At 52.8% G+C, this 16,432-nt stretch overlaps 1 protein-coding gene across 1 annotated transcript in view; it reads right to left on the bottom strand.

The window, feature by feature from the left end:
• The window catches only part of LOC140395884 (complement factor B-like), a 411,298-nt gene extending 396,469 nt beyond the window's left edge, over positions 1-14,829 (bottom strand). The window contains exons 1-3 of the mRNA XM_072483955.1: positions 14,649-14,829; positions 11,875-12,048; positions 346-426 (exon numbers count right to left, since the gene is read on the bottom strand). Coding sequence (XP_072340056.1) covers positions 346-426; positions 11,875-12,048; positions 14,649-14,808 — 415 coding nt within the window. The 5' untranslated portion in view covers positions 14,809-14,829. The remainder of the gene's footprint in view (positions 1-345; positions 427-11,874; positions 12,049-14,648) is intronic.
• Between the last annotated feature and the right edge of the window lie 1,603 nt (positions 14,830-16,432).

Here is a 16,432-nt window from a genome sequence, read left to right as displayed (position 1 = left end):
TGGGCAGGCACTCTGTCCCAGAGTGGAGGGGTCAGTCACCAGGGGGCATAGGTTTAAGGCCCGTGGGGCAAGGTTTAGAGGAGATGTGAAAGGTCGGTGTTTTACACCGAGGGTGGTGAGTGCCTGGAATGTGCTGCCAGGGGAGGTTGTGGAAACAGATACATTCACGGCATTCAGAAGGCATCTTGACAAATACACGGACAGGACGGGTATCGAGGGATACGGCACAAGGAAGTGCTGAGGGTTTTGACCCAGGATGGTAACATGACGGGTACAGGCTTGGAGGGCCCAAGGGCCTGTTCGTGTGCTGTATTGTTCTTTGACAGTCATTATCGACGGACTTACCTTGCCTGGCGTGTTCGAGAATCTCCTCCGATAGGGTCAGACTCTCAGCCACCATCCTGGGCTCATCGTAGGAGAAGGGAACTACAAGAAGCAAAGGCAAACTCCATAGCACAATGATAAAGGAAAGGACACTGGACAGATGGTGAAATGGGCTGACCAGAGGCAGATACAGTTATACACTGGGAAGAGTGATGTGATAGAGTTTGATCGGTGGGAGGGGGGGAGGAGGGGGGGCCGTGCGGAGGTGAACTAAACCAAACGGGACAATTTGACAGAGGCGTGTGAGAGGAGAGATGTGGGGGTGGAGCTAAACAAATCATTTGAGGTCACAGAGCAGCTGAGGAAGCAGTTTCTAAAAATGGATGGAACCAAATTAATGGGCAGATTAATTAAAAAGGAAAGAGATTTTACTCTGAAACACTTCATAAAATCCTGGTGGTTTCTAACTTGAGTATTATGTCCAAATCCAGACCTTCACACTTTCAAAATCGTGTTGAGCACCTCACTGTACCTGTTTTGAGAGTGTTTGATGGGGACAGTGCAGAGGGAGCTTTACTCTGTATCTAACCCCGTGCTGTACCTGTCCTGGGAGTGTTTGATGGGGACAGTGTAGAGGGAGCTTTACTCTGTATCTAACACCGTGCTGTACCTGTCCTGGGAGTATTTGATGAGGACAGTGCAGAGGGAGCTTTACTCTGTATCTAACCCCGTGCTGTACCTGTCCTGGCAGTGTTTGATGGGGACAGTGCAGAGGGAGCTTTACTCTGTATCTAACCCCGTGCTGTACCTGTCCTGGGAATGTTTGATGGGGACAGTGTAGAGGGAGCTTTACTCTGTATCTAACCCCGTGCTGTACCTGTCCTGGGAGTGTTTGATGGGGACAGTGTAGAGGGAGCTTTACTCTGTATCTTACCCCGTGCTGTAACTGTCCTGGGAGTGTTTGATGGGGACAGTGTGGAGGGAGCTTTCCTCTGTATCTTACCCCGTGCTGTATCTGTCCTGGGAGTGTTTGATGGGGACAGTGTAGAGGGAGATTTACTCTGTATCTAACCCCGTGCTGTATCGGTCCTGGGAGTGTTTGATGGGGAGAATGTAGAGGGAGCCTTACTCTGTATCTAACCCTGTGCTGTACCTGTCCTGGGCGAGTTTGATGGGGACAGTGTAGAGGGAGATTTACTCTGTATCTAACCCGTGCTGTACCTGTCCTGGCAGTGTTTGATGGGGACAGTGCAGAGGGAGCTTTACTCTGTATCTAACCCCGTGCTGTACCTGTCCTGGGAATGTTTGATGGGGACAGTGTAGAGGGAGCTTTACTCTGTATCTAACCCCGTGCTGTACCTGTCCTGGGAGTGTTTGATGGGGACAGTGTAGAGGGAGCTTTACTCTGTATCTTACCCCGTGCTGTAACTGTCCTGGGAGTGTTTGATGGGGACAGTGTGGAGGGAGCTTTCCTCTGTATCTTACCCCGTGCTGTATCTGTCCTGGGAGTGTTTGATGGGGACAGTGTAGAGGGAGATTTACTCTGTGTCTAACCCCGTGCTGTACCTGTATTGGGAGTGTTTGATGGGGAGAGTGTAGAGGGAGCTTTACTCTGTATCTAACCCTGTGCTGTACCTGTCCTGGGAGTGTTTGATGGGGCAGTGTAGAGGGAGCTTTACTCTGTATCTAACCCCGTGCTGTACCTCTCCTGGGAGTGTTTGATGGGGACAGTGTAGAGGGAGCTTTACTCTGTATCTAACCCCGTGCTGTACCTATCCTGGGAGTGTTTGATGGGGACAGTGTCGAGGGAGCTTTCCTATGTATCTAACCCCGTACTGTACCTGTCCTGGGAGTGTTTGATGGGGAAAGTGTAGAGGGAGATTTACTCTGTATCTTACCCCTTGCTGTACATGTCCTGGGAGTGTTTGATGGGGACAGTGTAGAGGGAGCTTTACTCTGTATCTAACCCTGTGCTGTACCTGTCCTGGGAGTGTTTGATGGGGACAGTGCAGAGGGAGCTTTACTCTGTATCTAACCCCGTGCTGTACCTGTCCTGGCAGTATTCGATGGGGAAAGTGTAGAGGGAGCTTTACTCTGTATCTAACCCCGTGCTGTACCTGTCCTGGCAGTGTTTGATGGGGACAGTGCAGAGGGAGCTTTACTCTGTATCTAACCCCGTGCTGTACCTGTCCTGGGAGTGTTTGATGGGGACAGTGTAGAGGGAGTTTTACTCTGTATCTAACCCCGTGCTGTGCCTGTCCTGGGAGTGTTTGCTGGGGACAGTGTGGAGGGAGCTTTACTCTGTATCTAACCCCGTGCTGTACCTGTCCTGGGAGTGTTTGATGGGGACAGTGTAGAGGGAGCTTTACTCTGTATCTTACCCCGTGCTGTAACTGTCCTGGGAGTGTTTGATGGGGACAGTGTGGAGGGAGCTTTCCTCTGTATCTTACCCCGTGCTGTATCTGTCCTGGGAGTGTTTGATGGGGACAGTGTAGAGGGAGATTTACTCTGTATCTAACCCTGTGCTGTATCGGTCCTGGGAGTGTTTGATGGGAGAATGTAGAGGGAGCCTTACTCTGTATCTAACCCTGTGCTGTACCTGTCCTGGGTGAGTTTGATGGGGACAGTGTAGAGGGAGATTTACTCTGTATCTAACCCGTGCTGTACCTTTCCTGGGAGTGTTTGATAGGGACAGTGTAGAGGGAGCTTTACGCTGTATCTAACCCCGTGCTGTACCTGTCCTCGGTCTGTTTGATGGGGACAGTGAAGAGGGAGCTTTACTCTGTGTCTAACCCCGTGCTGTACCTGTATTGGGAGTGTTTGATGGGGAGAGTGTAGAGGGAGCTTTACTCTGTATCTAACCCTGTGCTGTACCTGTCCTGGGAGTGTTTGATGGGGCAGTGTAGAGGGAGCTTTACTCTGTATCTAACCCCGTGCTGTACCTCTCCTGGGAGTGTTTGATGGGGACAGTGTAGAGGGAGCTTTACTCTGTATCTAACCCCGTGCTGTACCTGTCCTGGGAGTGTATAATGGGGACAGTGTAGAGGGAGCTTTACTCTGTATCTAACCCCGTGCTGTACCTATCCTGGGAGTGTTTGATGGGGACAGTGTCGAGGGAGCTTTACTATGTATCTAACCTCGTACTGTACCTGTCCTGGGAGTGTTTGATGGGGAAAGTGTAGAGGGAGATTTTCTCTGTATCTTACCCCTTGCTGTACCTGTCCTGGGAGTGTTTGATGGGGACAGTGTAGAGGGAGCTTTACTCTGTGTCTAACCCCGTGCTGTACCTGTATTGGGAGTGTTTGATGGGGAGCGTGTAGAGGGAGCTTTACTCTGTATCTAACCCCGTGCTGTACCTATCCTGGGAGTGTTTGATGGGGACAGTGTCGAGGGAGCTCTACTATGTATCTAATCCCGTACTGTACCTGTCCTGGGAGTGTTTGATGGGGAAAGTGTAGAGGGAGATTTACTCTGTATCTTACCCCTTGCTGTACCTGTCCTGGGAGTGTTTGATGGGGACAGTGTAGAGGGAGCTTTACTCTGTATCCATCCCCGTGCTATACCTGTCCTGGGAGTTTTTGATGGGGACAGTGAAGAGGGAGCTTTACTCTGTATGATGAACGGTTACTGCCTTATCATCATGTAAGGTGATGTCTCCTTTAAGACCGGGCTTCGAACCCTGGGGACTCCGCCTCTGGCTCCGCCCATCTGGGAGCCATACATAAAGGGCTGCCTCATGGTCTGTGTAACAGTCAGCTCTCGTCTCTAGCTGTAGTATAGTTATTAGTCTAGTAAAGCCTTCTTTACAGTTTAATCTCTAAGCGTCATTATTGAGGGTACCTCAATTTATTAGACTAAACTAGATTCAGGATGGACGCAGGCCTAAAACCAGAGAAGCTCAATCTGGAAGCACGAACGCCGGAGGCAAAGGAAATTTTTAAATACTGGCTGCGGTGCTTCGAGGCCTATCTGGACTCCTCAGAGACCCCCATCCTGGGGCCACACAAGCTGCGTCTACTCCACGCCCGGGTGAGTCACAGAATCTCCGCCACGCTCGAAAAGGCGACGACTTATGAGGAAGCGATTGAGTTGCTCAGCAAGCGGTTTGTGAAACCCGTCAATGAGGTGCACGCCCGGCATCTGCTCTCTACCTGCCGGCAGCGCTCGGGGGAATCGCTCGACGAGTTTGTTGAGAAAAATCACCGCGCTTGCCAGGGACTGTGACCATCAGGATGTGACAGGGGAAATCCATATGAACCTGCACATCAGGGATGCTTTCGTGCCCGGCATCCGCTCGACCTACATCCGGCAGCGGCTGCTCGAAAACGGGGCAAAAGACCTCCAGGAGATGCTAACGCTCGACTCCTCGCTGGAGGTGGCTCGACATAACTTGGGTACGTACCCCGCGGACTCTGCCAGCCCCCCCCCCGGACTTCCTCAGACTCAACCGTATTACAGGCCTGCGCCACGCGGCGACCCGCTCACCATGGGGGCACAGCATGCTACTTCTGCGGGCAGGGCCAGCACCCACGACCACGCTGCCCAGCCCTCTCCGCAATCTGCAGCGACTGCGGGAAGAAAGGGCACTTTGCGAGGGTCTGCCTGGCCAGACCCAGGGGCCAGAAAAACAAAGAACAGCCGTCCCAAAAATCAGGCTCTCAGGCCTGAAGGCCTCGCAATGGTGCTGTGCACCGACACGACACGCCCTCTTCTGACGCGTCATCAGCCTCGTGCGAATCATAGGAGCGGCCATCTGGTCGGCGGCCATCTTCTCGACCCGACACGTGTGACCGACGGCAGCGGCCATTTTACGAGCCCGACTCGGCTGAGGACTCTGACTACCCGTGGCTGGGTGCAATCACCCTCGATCAAACTCGGCCAAAACACCTGCAGAGCTCCATGATGCAGGTCCAGGTCAACGGGCACGACACTGCATGTCTCTTCGACTCCGGGAGCACGGAGAGCTTTATCCACCCTGAAACGGTAAGGCGCTGCTCCCTACGCACCCATCCCGCATCCCAAACCATAGCCCTCGCATCTCCCACTCGGTACAAATCACGGGGTACTGTTTTGCGGATCTCTCGATCCAGGGTGCCAAATACACCCGTTTCAAATTTTATATCCGCCCTCACCTCTGTGCCCCCCTGCTGCTCGGACTGGATTTCCAGTGCAGCCACCGAAGCCTGACACCGAAGTTCGGCGGACCCTTGCCCCCCCTCACGGTGTGCTGCCTTGCGACACTGAAAGTCGCACCCCCCTCGCTATTCGCGAACCTCACTCCCGACTGTAAGCCCGTCGCCACCAGGAGCCGGCGCTACAGTGCCCAAGATATGGCTTTTATCAAGTCAGAGGTCCAGCGTTTACTGGGAGAGGGGGTCATCGAGGCTAGCAACAGCCCTTGGAGAGCGCAAGTGGTGGTAGTCCGGTCCGGGGAGAAGAAACGGATGGTCGTGGATTATAGCCAGACCGTAAACCGATTCACGCAGCTTGATGCGTACCCCCTTCCTCGCATCGCGGAAATGGTAAATCGGATCGCCCAATACCGAGTCTTTTCCACGGTCGACCTCAAATCTGCCTACCACCAGCTCCCCATCCGACCAAAAGACCGCCCCTATACTGCCTTCGAAGCAGCCGGCCGGCTCTTCCACTTCCTCAGGGTCCCCTTTGGTGTCACAAATGGGGTCTCCGTCTTTCAAAGGGCGATGGACCAAATGGTGGACCAGTACGGTTTGTGGGCTACATACCCGTACTTGGACAATGTCACCATCTGCGGCCATGATCAGCAGGACCATGACGCTAACCTCAAAAAGTTCCTCCAGACCGCCCGAGCCCTTAACCTGACCTATAACGAGGGCAAATGCGTTTTCCACACCACCCGGCTGGCCATCCTCGGCTATGTCGTGGAAGACGGGGTCCTAGGTCCCGACCCCGACCGCATGCGCCCCCTTAAGGAACTCCCTCTCCCCCGCAGCCTCAAGGCCCTCAAACGGTGCTTGGGGCTTTTCTCCTATTACGCCCAGTGGGTCCCCAAGTATGCGGACAAAGCCCGCCCACTCATAAAGACCACCACTTTTCCCCTCTCGGCTGAGGCTCAATCGGCCTTTGACCGCATCAAGGCTGACATCATCAAGGCCGCCATACACGCGGTGGATGAAACCATCCCTTTCCAGGTAGAGAGCGATGCATCAGACATTGCCCTGGCTGCTACCCTCAATCAAGGAGGCAGACCAGTAGCGTTCTTCTCCCGAACCCTCACCGCCTCCGAGATTCGACACTCTGCAGTCGAAAAGGAGGCACAAGCCATTGTGGAGGCTGTGCGGTGCTGGAGACACTACCTCGCCGGTAGGAGGTTTACCCTCGTCACCGACCAACGGTCGATCGCCTATATGTTCGCTAACACACAACGGGGCAAAATAAAAAACGATAAAATTTTGAGGTGGAGGATCGAACTCTCCACCTACTCGTATGATATTAAGTATCGTCCAGGGGAGCTCAACGAGCCCCCAGATGCCCTGTCCCGCGGCATATGCGCCAACGCACAGGAGGACCGCCTGCAAGGCATCCACAATGACCTCTGCCACCCGGGGGTTACCCGGCTCATCCATTTCATCAAGTCCCGCAACCTACCTTACTCAACCAAGGAGGTCAAGGCCATGGTCAGGGCCTGCCAAGTCTGTGCGGAGTGCAAACCACACTTTTATCGGCCAGACAAGGTCCGGCTCGTGAAGGCCTCGGGTCCCTTTGAGCCGACTGACCATGGACTTCAAGGGGCCCCTCCCGTCCACCAACCGTTATGCCTATTTCCTCACCGTGATCGATTAGTTCTCCTGTTTCCCATTTGCCATTCCCTGCACCGACATGACCTCAGCCACGGTGATTAAGGCACTGCACAGCATCTTCACCCTGTTCGGTTTCCCTGCTTATATCCACAGCGACCGGGGTACATCGTTTATGAGCGATGAACTGCGTTAGTATCTGCTCAGCAAAGCCATAGCCTCGAGCAGAACGACCAGTTATAACCCACGGGGAAACGGGCAGGTGGAGAGGGAGAACGGGACCGTGTGGAAGGCTGTCCTTCTGGCCCTGTAGTTGAGAAACCTCCCAACCACCCGCTGGCAGGAGGTCCTACCCGATGCCCTACACTCCATTAGGCCGCTCCTCTGCACGGCCACGAATGAGACCCCTGACAACCGATTGTTTCTCTTCCCCAGGAAGTCCACCTCCGGGGTCTCGCTTCCACCTTGGCTGATGGCACCGGGACCTGTTCTTCTCCGGAGGCACGCGAGGAGCCATAAAACGGATCCCCGAGTTGCAAAGGCCGGACTGCTCCACGCCAACCCCAGTTACGCCTACGTGGAGCACTCCGACGGCAGGCAAGATGCGGTTTCCCTCTGGGATCTGGCACCCGCTGGATCCTCCATCACAGATGCCCCTTCCCGCGCCGCGCCCCTGCAGGACCCGTCGCCCCCTACAACACACCCCCTTCCGGCCCTACCACCCATTGGTGAGCTCCTACCGTGCGCCCCTCCTTGCGCCCCCCCTTTACACACCCCGCCGGCGCCGGCTCCCCAACCCCGGCCCTGCCTAGTTCCTCTGCCCCGACCCGGACCGAAGCTCCGACCGCTGTGCTCCCGGATGTGCCCTCAACCGGAATGTCCGTGCCCACCGCACCACCGCCCGAATTGAGGAGGTCGAGGAGGACGATCCGGCCACCGAGACGGATGGACCTATGATGGCACTTCACCCCCGCCGGACTCTTTTTTAAACAGGGGGTGAATGTGATGAACGGTTACTGCCTTATCATCATGTAAGGTGATGTCCCCTTTAAGACCGGGCTTGGAACCCTGGGGACTCCGCCTCTGGCTCCGCCCATCTGGGAGCCATACATAAAGGCCTGCCTCATGGTCTGTGTAACAGTCAGCTGTCGTCTCCAGCTGTAGTATAGTTATTAGTCTAATAAAGCTTTCTTTACAGTTTAATCTCTAAGCATCATTATTGAGGGTATCTCACTCTGTATCTAACCCCGTGCTGTACCTGTCCTGCGAGTGTTTGATGGGGACAGTGTAGAGGGAGATTTACTCTGTATCTAACCGTGCTGTACCTGTCCTGGGAGTGTTTGATGGGGACAGTGCAGAGGGAGCGTTACTCTGGATCTAACCCCGTGCTGTACCTGTCCTGGGAGTGATTGATGGGGACAGTGCAGAGGGAGCGTTACTCTGGATCTAACCCCGTGCTGTACCTGTCCTGGGAGTGTTTGATGGGGACAGTGTGGAGGGAGCGTTACTCTGGATCTAACCCCGTGCTGTACCTGTCCTGGGAGTGTTTGATGGGGACAGTGTAGAGGGAGCTTTACTCTGTATCTAACCCCGTGCTGTACCTGTCCTGGGAGTGTTAGATGGGGACAGTGTAGAGGGAGCTTTACTCTGTATCTAACCCCGTGTTGTACCTGTCCTGGGAGTGTTTGATGGGGACAATGTCGAGAGAGCTTTACTCTGTATCTAACCCCGTGCTGTACCTGTCCTGGGAGTGTTTGATGGGGACAGTGGAGAGGGAGCTTTACTCTGTATCTAACCCCGTGCTGTACCTGTCCTGGGAGTGTTTGCTGGGGACTGTGTGGAGGGAGCTTTACGCTGTATCTAACCCTGTGCTGTATCTGTCATGGAAGTGTTTGATGGGGACAGTGTAGAGGGAGCTTTACTCTGTATCTAACCCCGTGCTGTACCTGTCCTGGGAGTGTTAGATGGGGACAGTGTAGAAGGAGCTTTACTCTGTATCTAACTCCGTGCTGTACCTGTCCTGGGGGTGTTTGATGGGGACAGTGTAGAGGGAGATTTACTCTGTATCTAACCCCGTGCTGTACCTGTCCTGGGAGTGTTTGATGGGACAGTGTAGAGGTAGCTTTACTCTGTATCTAACCCCGTGCTGTACCTGTCCTGGGAGTTTTTGATGGGGACAGTGTAGAGGTAGCTTTACTCTGTATCTAACCCCTTGCTGTACCTGTCCTGGGAGTGTTAGATGGGGACAGTGTAGAGGGTGCTTTACTCTGTATCTAACCCCGTGCTGTACCTGTCCTGGGAGTGTTTGATGGGGACAATGCAGAGGGAGCTTTACTCTGTGTCTAACCCCGTGCTCTACCTGTCCTGGGAGTTTTTGATGGGGACAGTGGAGAGGGAGCTTTACTCTGTATCTAACCCCGTGCTGTACCTGTCCTGGGAGTGTTTGATGGGGACAGTGTGGAGGGAGCTTTACTCTGTATCTAACCCTGTGCTGTATCTGTCCTGGAAGTGTTTGATGGGGACAGTGTAGAGGGAGCTTTACTCTGTATCTAACCCCGTGCTGTACCTGTCCTGGGAGTGTTAGATGGGGACAGTGTAGAAGGAGCTTTACTCTGTATCTAACTCTGTGCTGTACCTGTCCATGGGGTGTTTGATGGGGACAGTGTAGAGGGAGATTTACTCTGTATCTAACCCCATGCTGTACCTGTCCTGGGAGTGTTTGATGGGGACAGTGTGTAGGGAGCTTTCCTCTGTATCTAACCCCGTGCTGTATCTGTCCTGGGAGTGTTTGATGGGGACAGTGTGGAGGGAGGTTTACTCTGTATCTAACCCTGTGCTGTACCTGTCCTGGGCGAGTTTGTTGGGGACAGTGTAGAGGGAGATTTACTCTGTATCTAACTCCGTGCTGTCCCTGTCCTGGGAGTGTTTGATGGGGACAGTGTAGAGGGAACTTTACTCTGTATCTAACCCAGTGCTGTACCTGTCCTGGGTCTGTTTGATGGGGACAGTGTAGAGGGAGCTTTACTCTGTATCTAACCCCGTGCTGTACCTGTCCTGGGGGTGATTGATGGGGACAGTGTAGAGGGATCTTTACTCTGTATCTAACCCCGTGCTGTATCTGTCCTGGGAGTGTTTGATGGCGAGAATGTAGAGGGAGCTTTACTTTGTATCTAACCCTGTGCTGTCCCTGTCCTGGTCGTGTTTGATGGGGACAGTGTAGAGGGAGCTTTACTCTGTATCTAACGCCGTGCTGTACCTGTCCTGGGGGTGTTTGATAGGTACAAGGTAGAGGGAGCTTTACTCTGTACCTAACCCTGTGCTGTACCTGTCCTGGGAGTGTTTGATGGGGACACTGTAGAGGGAGCGTTACTCTGTATCTAACCCCGTGCTGTACCTGTCCTGGGAGTATTTGATGGGGACAGTGTAGAGGGAGCTTTACTCTGTATCTAACTCCGTGCTGTACCTGTCCTGGGGGTGTTTGATGGGGACAGTGTAGAGGGAGCTTTACTCTGTATCTAACCCCTTGCTGTATCTGTCCTGGGAGTATTTGATGGGGACAGTGTAGAGGGAGCTTTACTCTGTATCTAACCCCATGCTGTATTTGTCCTGGGTGGGTTTGATGGGGAGAATGTAGAGGGAGCTTTACTCTGTATCTAACCCTGTGCCGTACCTGTCCTGTGCGTGTTTGATAGGGACAGTGTAGAGAGAATTTTACTCTGTATCTAACCCCGTGCTGTCCCTGTCCTGGGAGTGTTTGTTGGGGACAGTGTAGAGGGAGATTTACTTTGTATCTAACCCCGTGCTATACCTGTCCTGGGAGTGTTTGATGGGGACAGTGTAGAGGGAGCTTTAGCCTGTATCAAATCCCGTGCTGTACCTGTCCTGGGAGTGTTTGATGGCGACTGTGTAGAGGGAGCTTTACTCTGTAACTATCCCCGTGCTGTACCTGTCCTGGCAGTATTTGATGGGGACAGTGTAGAGGGAGCTTTACTCTGTGTCTAACCCCGTGCTGTGCCTGTCCTGGGAGTGTTTGGTGGGGACAGTGTTGAGGGAGCTTTACTCTGTATCTAACCCCGTGCTGTACCTGTCCTGGGAGTGTTTGATGGGGACAGTGTAGAGGGAGCTTTACTCTGTATCTAACCCCGTGCTGTACCTGTCCTGGGAGTGTTTGATGGGGACAGTGTTGAGGGAGCTTTCCTCTGTATCTAACCCCGTGCTGTACCTGTCCTGGGAGTGTTTGATGGGGACAGTGCAGAGGGAGCTTTACTCTGTATCAAACCGCGTGCTGTACCTGTCCTGGGAGTGTTTGATGGGGACAGTGTAGAGGGAGCTTTACTCTGTATCAAACCGCGTGCTGTGCCTGTCCTGGGAGTGATTGATGGGGACAGTGCAGAGGGAGATTTACTCTGTATCTAACCCCGTGCTGTACCTGTCCTGGGAGTGTTTGATGCGGACAGTGTAGAGGGAGCTTTACTCTGTATCTAACCCTGTGCTGTGCCTGTCCTGGGAGTGTTGGATGTGGTCAGTATAGAGGGAGCTTTACTCTGTATCTAACCCCGTGCTGTACCTGTCCTGGGAGTGTTTGATGGGGACAGTGTAGAGGGAGCTTTACTCTGTATCTAACCCTGTGCTGTGCCTGTCCTGGGAGCGTTTGGTGGGGACAGTGTAGAGGGAGCTTTCCTCTGTATCTAACTCAGTGCTGTTCCTGTCCTGGGAGTGTTTGATGGTGACGAGTCGAGGGAGATTCATTCAGACAATAACAACGCCACTTTACGTTCGCAGGTCGCCTCGATTCCCAGCCACCTTCCCGCCGAATCGCATCTCCGTGACGACGACCCTCTCAGCACGAATTCCGAGAAGCAGTAGTAGGTGACCCCATCACCCTCCTCGAAACGGTTTCCTCGTCGGCTCCCTCCCAGCGGAATTCCAGGATCCTGACAGAAAGTCTCTGAAATGGAAATCACACTTCCAGCCTGATTAGCCTCACAACCTCCCGAGGTCACGATGAGGGTCAGAGGTCAGAGGTAAACACCGAGCATTTTATCCAAATCTGCCCTCTGCCCTCCGTTATCGCTGCGCAGACTGGTGTGAGTGAGCGTGTGTGAGTGTGTGAGTGTGTTTGAGTGTGTGAGTGAGTGTATGTGTGACGTTTTGGGTCTGTGAGTGTGTGTGTGTGAGTGTGAGAATGTTTGTGAGTAAGCATGTGTAAGTGAGTTTGTGGAGATTGTGTGTTAATGTATGTTTGAGTGTGTTTTGGGTCTGTGAGGGAGTGTCGGTGTGCTTGGGTTTGTGTGTCTGTGGGACAGTGTGAGTGTGCATGAGTGTGATTGTGTGAGAAGGAGTGTGTGTTTGATTGTGTGTGAGTGTGAGAGAGTGTGTGTGTGTGGAGTGTGAGTGTGATAGATAATGTGTGTGTGAGAGGGTCTGTGTGATTTTAGTGTGTGTATGAATATGAGAGAGTGTGTGTGTGGACTGTATTTGTGTGTGTGAGCTTGTGTGAATGTGAGTGAGAGAGTCTGTGTGTGTGAGTGTGTGGGTGGAGTGTGAGAGTGTGTGCGAGAGAGTCTGTGAGTGACAGAGTGTGTGACAGAGCGTGTTTATGTGTGTGTGTGTTAGAGAGAGTGTGTGAGTGTGAGAGAGTACGTATGGAGTGTGAGAGTGTGTGAGCGAGAGTGTGAGAGAGTGTGTGTGTATGAGTAAGACAGTGTGTGTGTTTGTGTGTGAATGTGTGAGTTTGTGTGTGTGAGTGAGTGTGTGAGTGAGTGTGAGAGTGTATGTGAGAGTGTGTGTGAGTGTGAAAGAGTGTCTATAGAATGTGAAAGAGTGTATGTGAGTTTTGTATGGGAGTTTAAGAGTGTGAAAGGGTGTGTGAGTGTGTGTATGTGGATGTGTAAGTGAGTTTGAGTGTGTGTGTGAATGTGTACATGGGTGTGAGTGAGTTTGAGTGTGTGTGTGTTTGTGTGTGTGAGTTTGAGTGTGTGTGTGTGAGTGTGAGCGAGTTGAGTGTGTGTATCTGAGTGTGAGCGAGTTTGAGTGTGTTGTGTTTGTGTGTGAGTATGAGTGAGTTTGAGTGTGTGTGTGTTTGTGAGTGAGTTTGAGTTTGCGTGTGAGTGTGAGTGAGTTTGAGTGTGTGTGTTTGTGCGTGTGAGTGTGAGTGAATTTGAGTGTGTGTGTGTGTGAGTGTGAGGGAATTTGAGTGTGTGTGTGTGAGTTTGAGTGTGTGTGTGTTTGTGTTTGAGTGAGTTTGATTGTGTGTGTGTGAGCTTGAGTGTGTGTCTGTTTGTATGTGTGAGTGAATTTGAGTGTGTGTGTTTGTGTGTGTGAGTGAGTTTGAGTGTGTGTGTTTGTGTGTGTGTTTGTGTGTGTGTGCAAGTGAGTTTGAGTGTGTGTGTTTGTGTGTGTGAGTGCGAGGGAGTTTGTGTGTGTTTGTGAGTGTGAGGGATTTTGAGTGTGTGTTTGTGTGTGTGAGGGAGTTTGAGTGTGTGTGTGTTTGTATGTGTGAGTTTCAGTGTGTGTGTTGTGTGTGAGGGAGTTTGAGTGTGTGTGTGTTTGTGTGTGAGGGAATTTGAGTGTGTGTGAGTGTGAGGGAGTTTGAGTGTGTGTATTTGTGTGTATCAGTGTGAGGGAATTTGAGTGTGTGTCTGTTTGTATGTGTGAGTTTGAGTGTGTGTGTTTGTGTGTGTGAGTGTGAGGGAATTTGAGTGTGTGTGTGTTTGTGAGTGAGTTTGAGTGTGTGTGTGTGTTTGTGTGTGTGAGTGTGAGTGAGTTTGAGTGTGTATGTTTGTGAGTGTGAGGGAATTTGAGTTTCTGTGTGTGAGTGTGAGGGAGTTTGAGTGTGTGTGGTTGTGCGTGTCTGAGTTTGAGTGTGTGTCTGTTTGTGTGTGTGAGTGTAAGTGAGTTTGAGTGTGTGTGTTTGTGTGTGTGAGTGAGTTTGAGTGTGTGTGTTTGTGTGTGTGTTTGTGTGAGTGAATTTGAGTGTTTGTGTGTGTGAGTGAGGGAATTTGAGTGTGTGTGTGAGTGAGTTTGAGTGTGTGTGTTTGTGAGTGAGTTTGAGTGTGTGTGTGTTTGTGTGTGAGTGTGAGGTAGTTTGCGTGTGTTTTTGAGTGTGAGGGAATTTGAGTGTGTGTGTGAGTGAGTTTGAGCGTGTGTGTTGTGTTCGTGTTTGTGAGTGTGAGTGGAGTTTGAGTGTGTGTGTTTGTGAGTGTGAGGGAATTTGAGTGTGTGTGTGTTTGTGGGTTTGAGTGTGTGAGTGTGAGTGAGTTAGAGTGTGCGTGTGAGTGTGAGGGAGTTTGAGTGTCAGTGTTTGTGTGTGGGAGTGGGTTGGAGTGTGTGTGTGAGTGTGAGTGAAGGGAGTTTGAGTGTGTGTGTGTGTTTGTGTAAGTGTGTGAGGGTGAGTGAGTTTGGCTGTGTGTGTGTTTGAGGGGAGGGTTGGGGAGGGGAGGGGAAGGTTGGCGAGGGGAGGGTTGGCAAAGGGAGGGGAGGGTTGGCGAAGGGAAGGGAGAGTAGGGGTGGGGAGGGGAGGGGAGTGGAAGGCGGACCCTCGCTCACCTCCTCCATCGCAGATTGTGCTCCTCCCACTCCAGCGCCCGTTCCTCAGGCAGGTCCGCTTCTGGGAGCCAATCAGGTCGAAGCCTTGGTAGCACTCAAACTCGATGGTGTCGTTGACCACGTACCTCATCTTGCGAGGGTGGAAGAATCCGTTCTCCATGTAGGTGGGCCCCACGCACGTGTAGTCTGGCGGGAAAGATTGACAGGTGGGGGGTCAGCCCTGGACACACAGCCATTGGATCCACAAATGCCCAACATTAATCGGACATTTCACACATCTAACTGACCATGATGGGAGGGTCCGGAGATCCAAGCGTCAGAGGGAGCGGCATGGTGGGGGAGGGGGCAACTCGGGGGGGCAAAGCACATCGTCTGACCATTATTTTTTTGCAACTAGAACCTTTATTCATATTGCCGTTGCAATGCCATCGAGAGGGCGGCAGTTCATGTGGGTGTCGCTGCGGTACAGAGGGATCTGGGTGTTGCTGTGGTACAGAGGGATCTGGGTGTTGCGGTGGTACAGAGCGATCTGGGAGTAGCGACACCCAGATCCCTCTGTACCAGAGCAACACCCAGATCCCTCTGTACCGCAGCGACACCCAGATCCCTCTGTACCAGAGCAACACCCAGATCCCTCTGTACCGCAGCAACACCCAGATCCCTCTGTACCGCAGCAACACCCAGATCCCTCTGTACCACAGCGACACCCAGATCCCTCTGTACCACAGCAACACCGAGAGCCCCCTTTGTACGGCAGCAACACCCAGATTCCTCTGTACCACAGCAACACCCAGATCCCTCTGTACCGCAGCGACACCCAGATCCCTCTGTACCACAGCAACACCAAGATACATCTGTACCGCAGCAACACCCAAATCCCTCTGTACCACAGCAACACCAATCAGATCCCTCTGTACCGCAGCGACACCCAGATCCCTCTGTACCGCAGCAACACCCAGATCCCTCTGTACCGCAGCGACACCCAGATCCCTCTGTACCACAGCAACACCCAGATCCCTCTACCACAGCAACACCCAGATCCCTCTGTACCATAGCAACACCCAGATCCGTCTGTTCGGCAGCAACACCCAGATCCCTCTGTACCACAGTAACAGTCAAATCCCTCTGTACAACTGCAACACCCAGATCCCTCTGTACCAAAGTAACACTCAGATCCCTCTGTACCACAGCAACACCCAGATTCCTCTGTACCGCAGCGACACCCAGATCCCTCTGTACCACAGCAACACCCAGATCCCTCTGTACCACAGCAACACCCAGATCCCTCTGTACCACAGAAACACTTAGATCCCTCTGTACCGCAGCAACACCCAGATCCCTCTGTACCACAGTAACACACAGATCCCTCTGTACCACAGCGACACCCAGATCCTTCTGTACCACAGCAACACCCAGATCCCTCTGTACCACAGCAACACCCAGATCCCTCTGTACCGCAGCGACACCTAGATCCCTCTGTACCACAGCAACACCCAGATCCCTCTGTACCACAGTAACACTCAGATCCCTCTGTACCACAGTAACACTCAGATCCCTCTGTACCGCAGGGACACCCAGATCCCTCTGTACCACAGCAACACCCAGATCCCTCTGCACCGCAGCGACACCCAGATCCCTCTGTACCACAGAAACACCCAGATCCCTCTGTACCGCAGCAACACCCAGATCCCTCTGTACCACAGCGACACCCAGATCACTCGGTACCGCAGCAATACTCAGATCCCTCTGTACCACAGCAACACCCAGATCCCTCAGTACCGCAG

This window comes from Scyliorhinus torazame, chromosome 19, assembly GCF_047496885.1.
Source record: "Scyliorhinus torazame isolate Kashiwa2021f chromosome 19, sScyTor2.1, whole genome shotgun sequence".
In the NCBI taxonomy this organism is placed as follows: domain Eukaryota; kingdom Metazoa; phylum Chordata; class Chondrichthyes; order Carcharhiniformes; family Scyliorhinidae; genus Scyliorhinus; species Scyliorhinus torazame.
The sequence above is the reverse complement of the archived record's forward strand: the minus strand, read 5'-3'. Positions and strand labels throughout refer to the sequence as shown.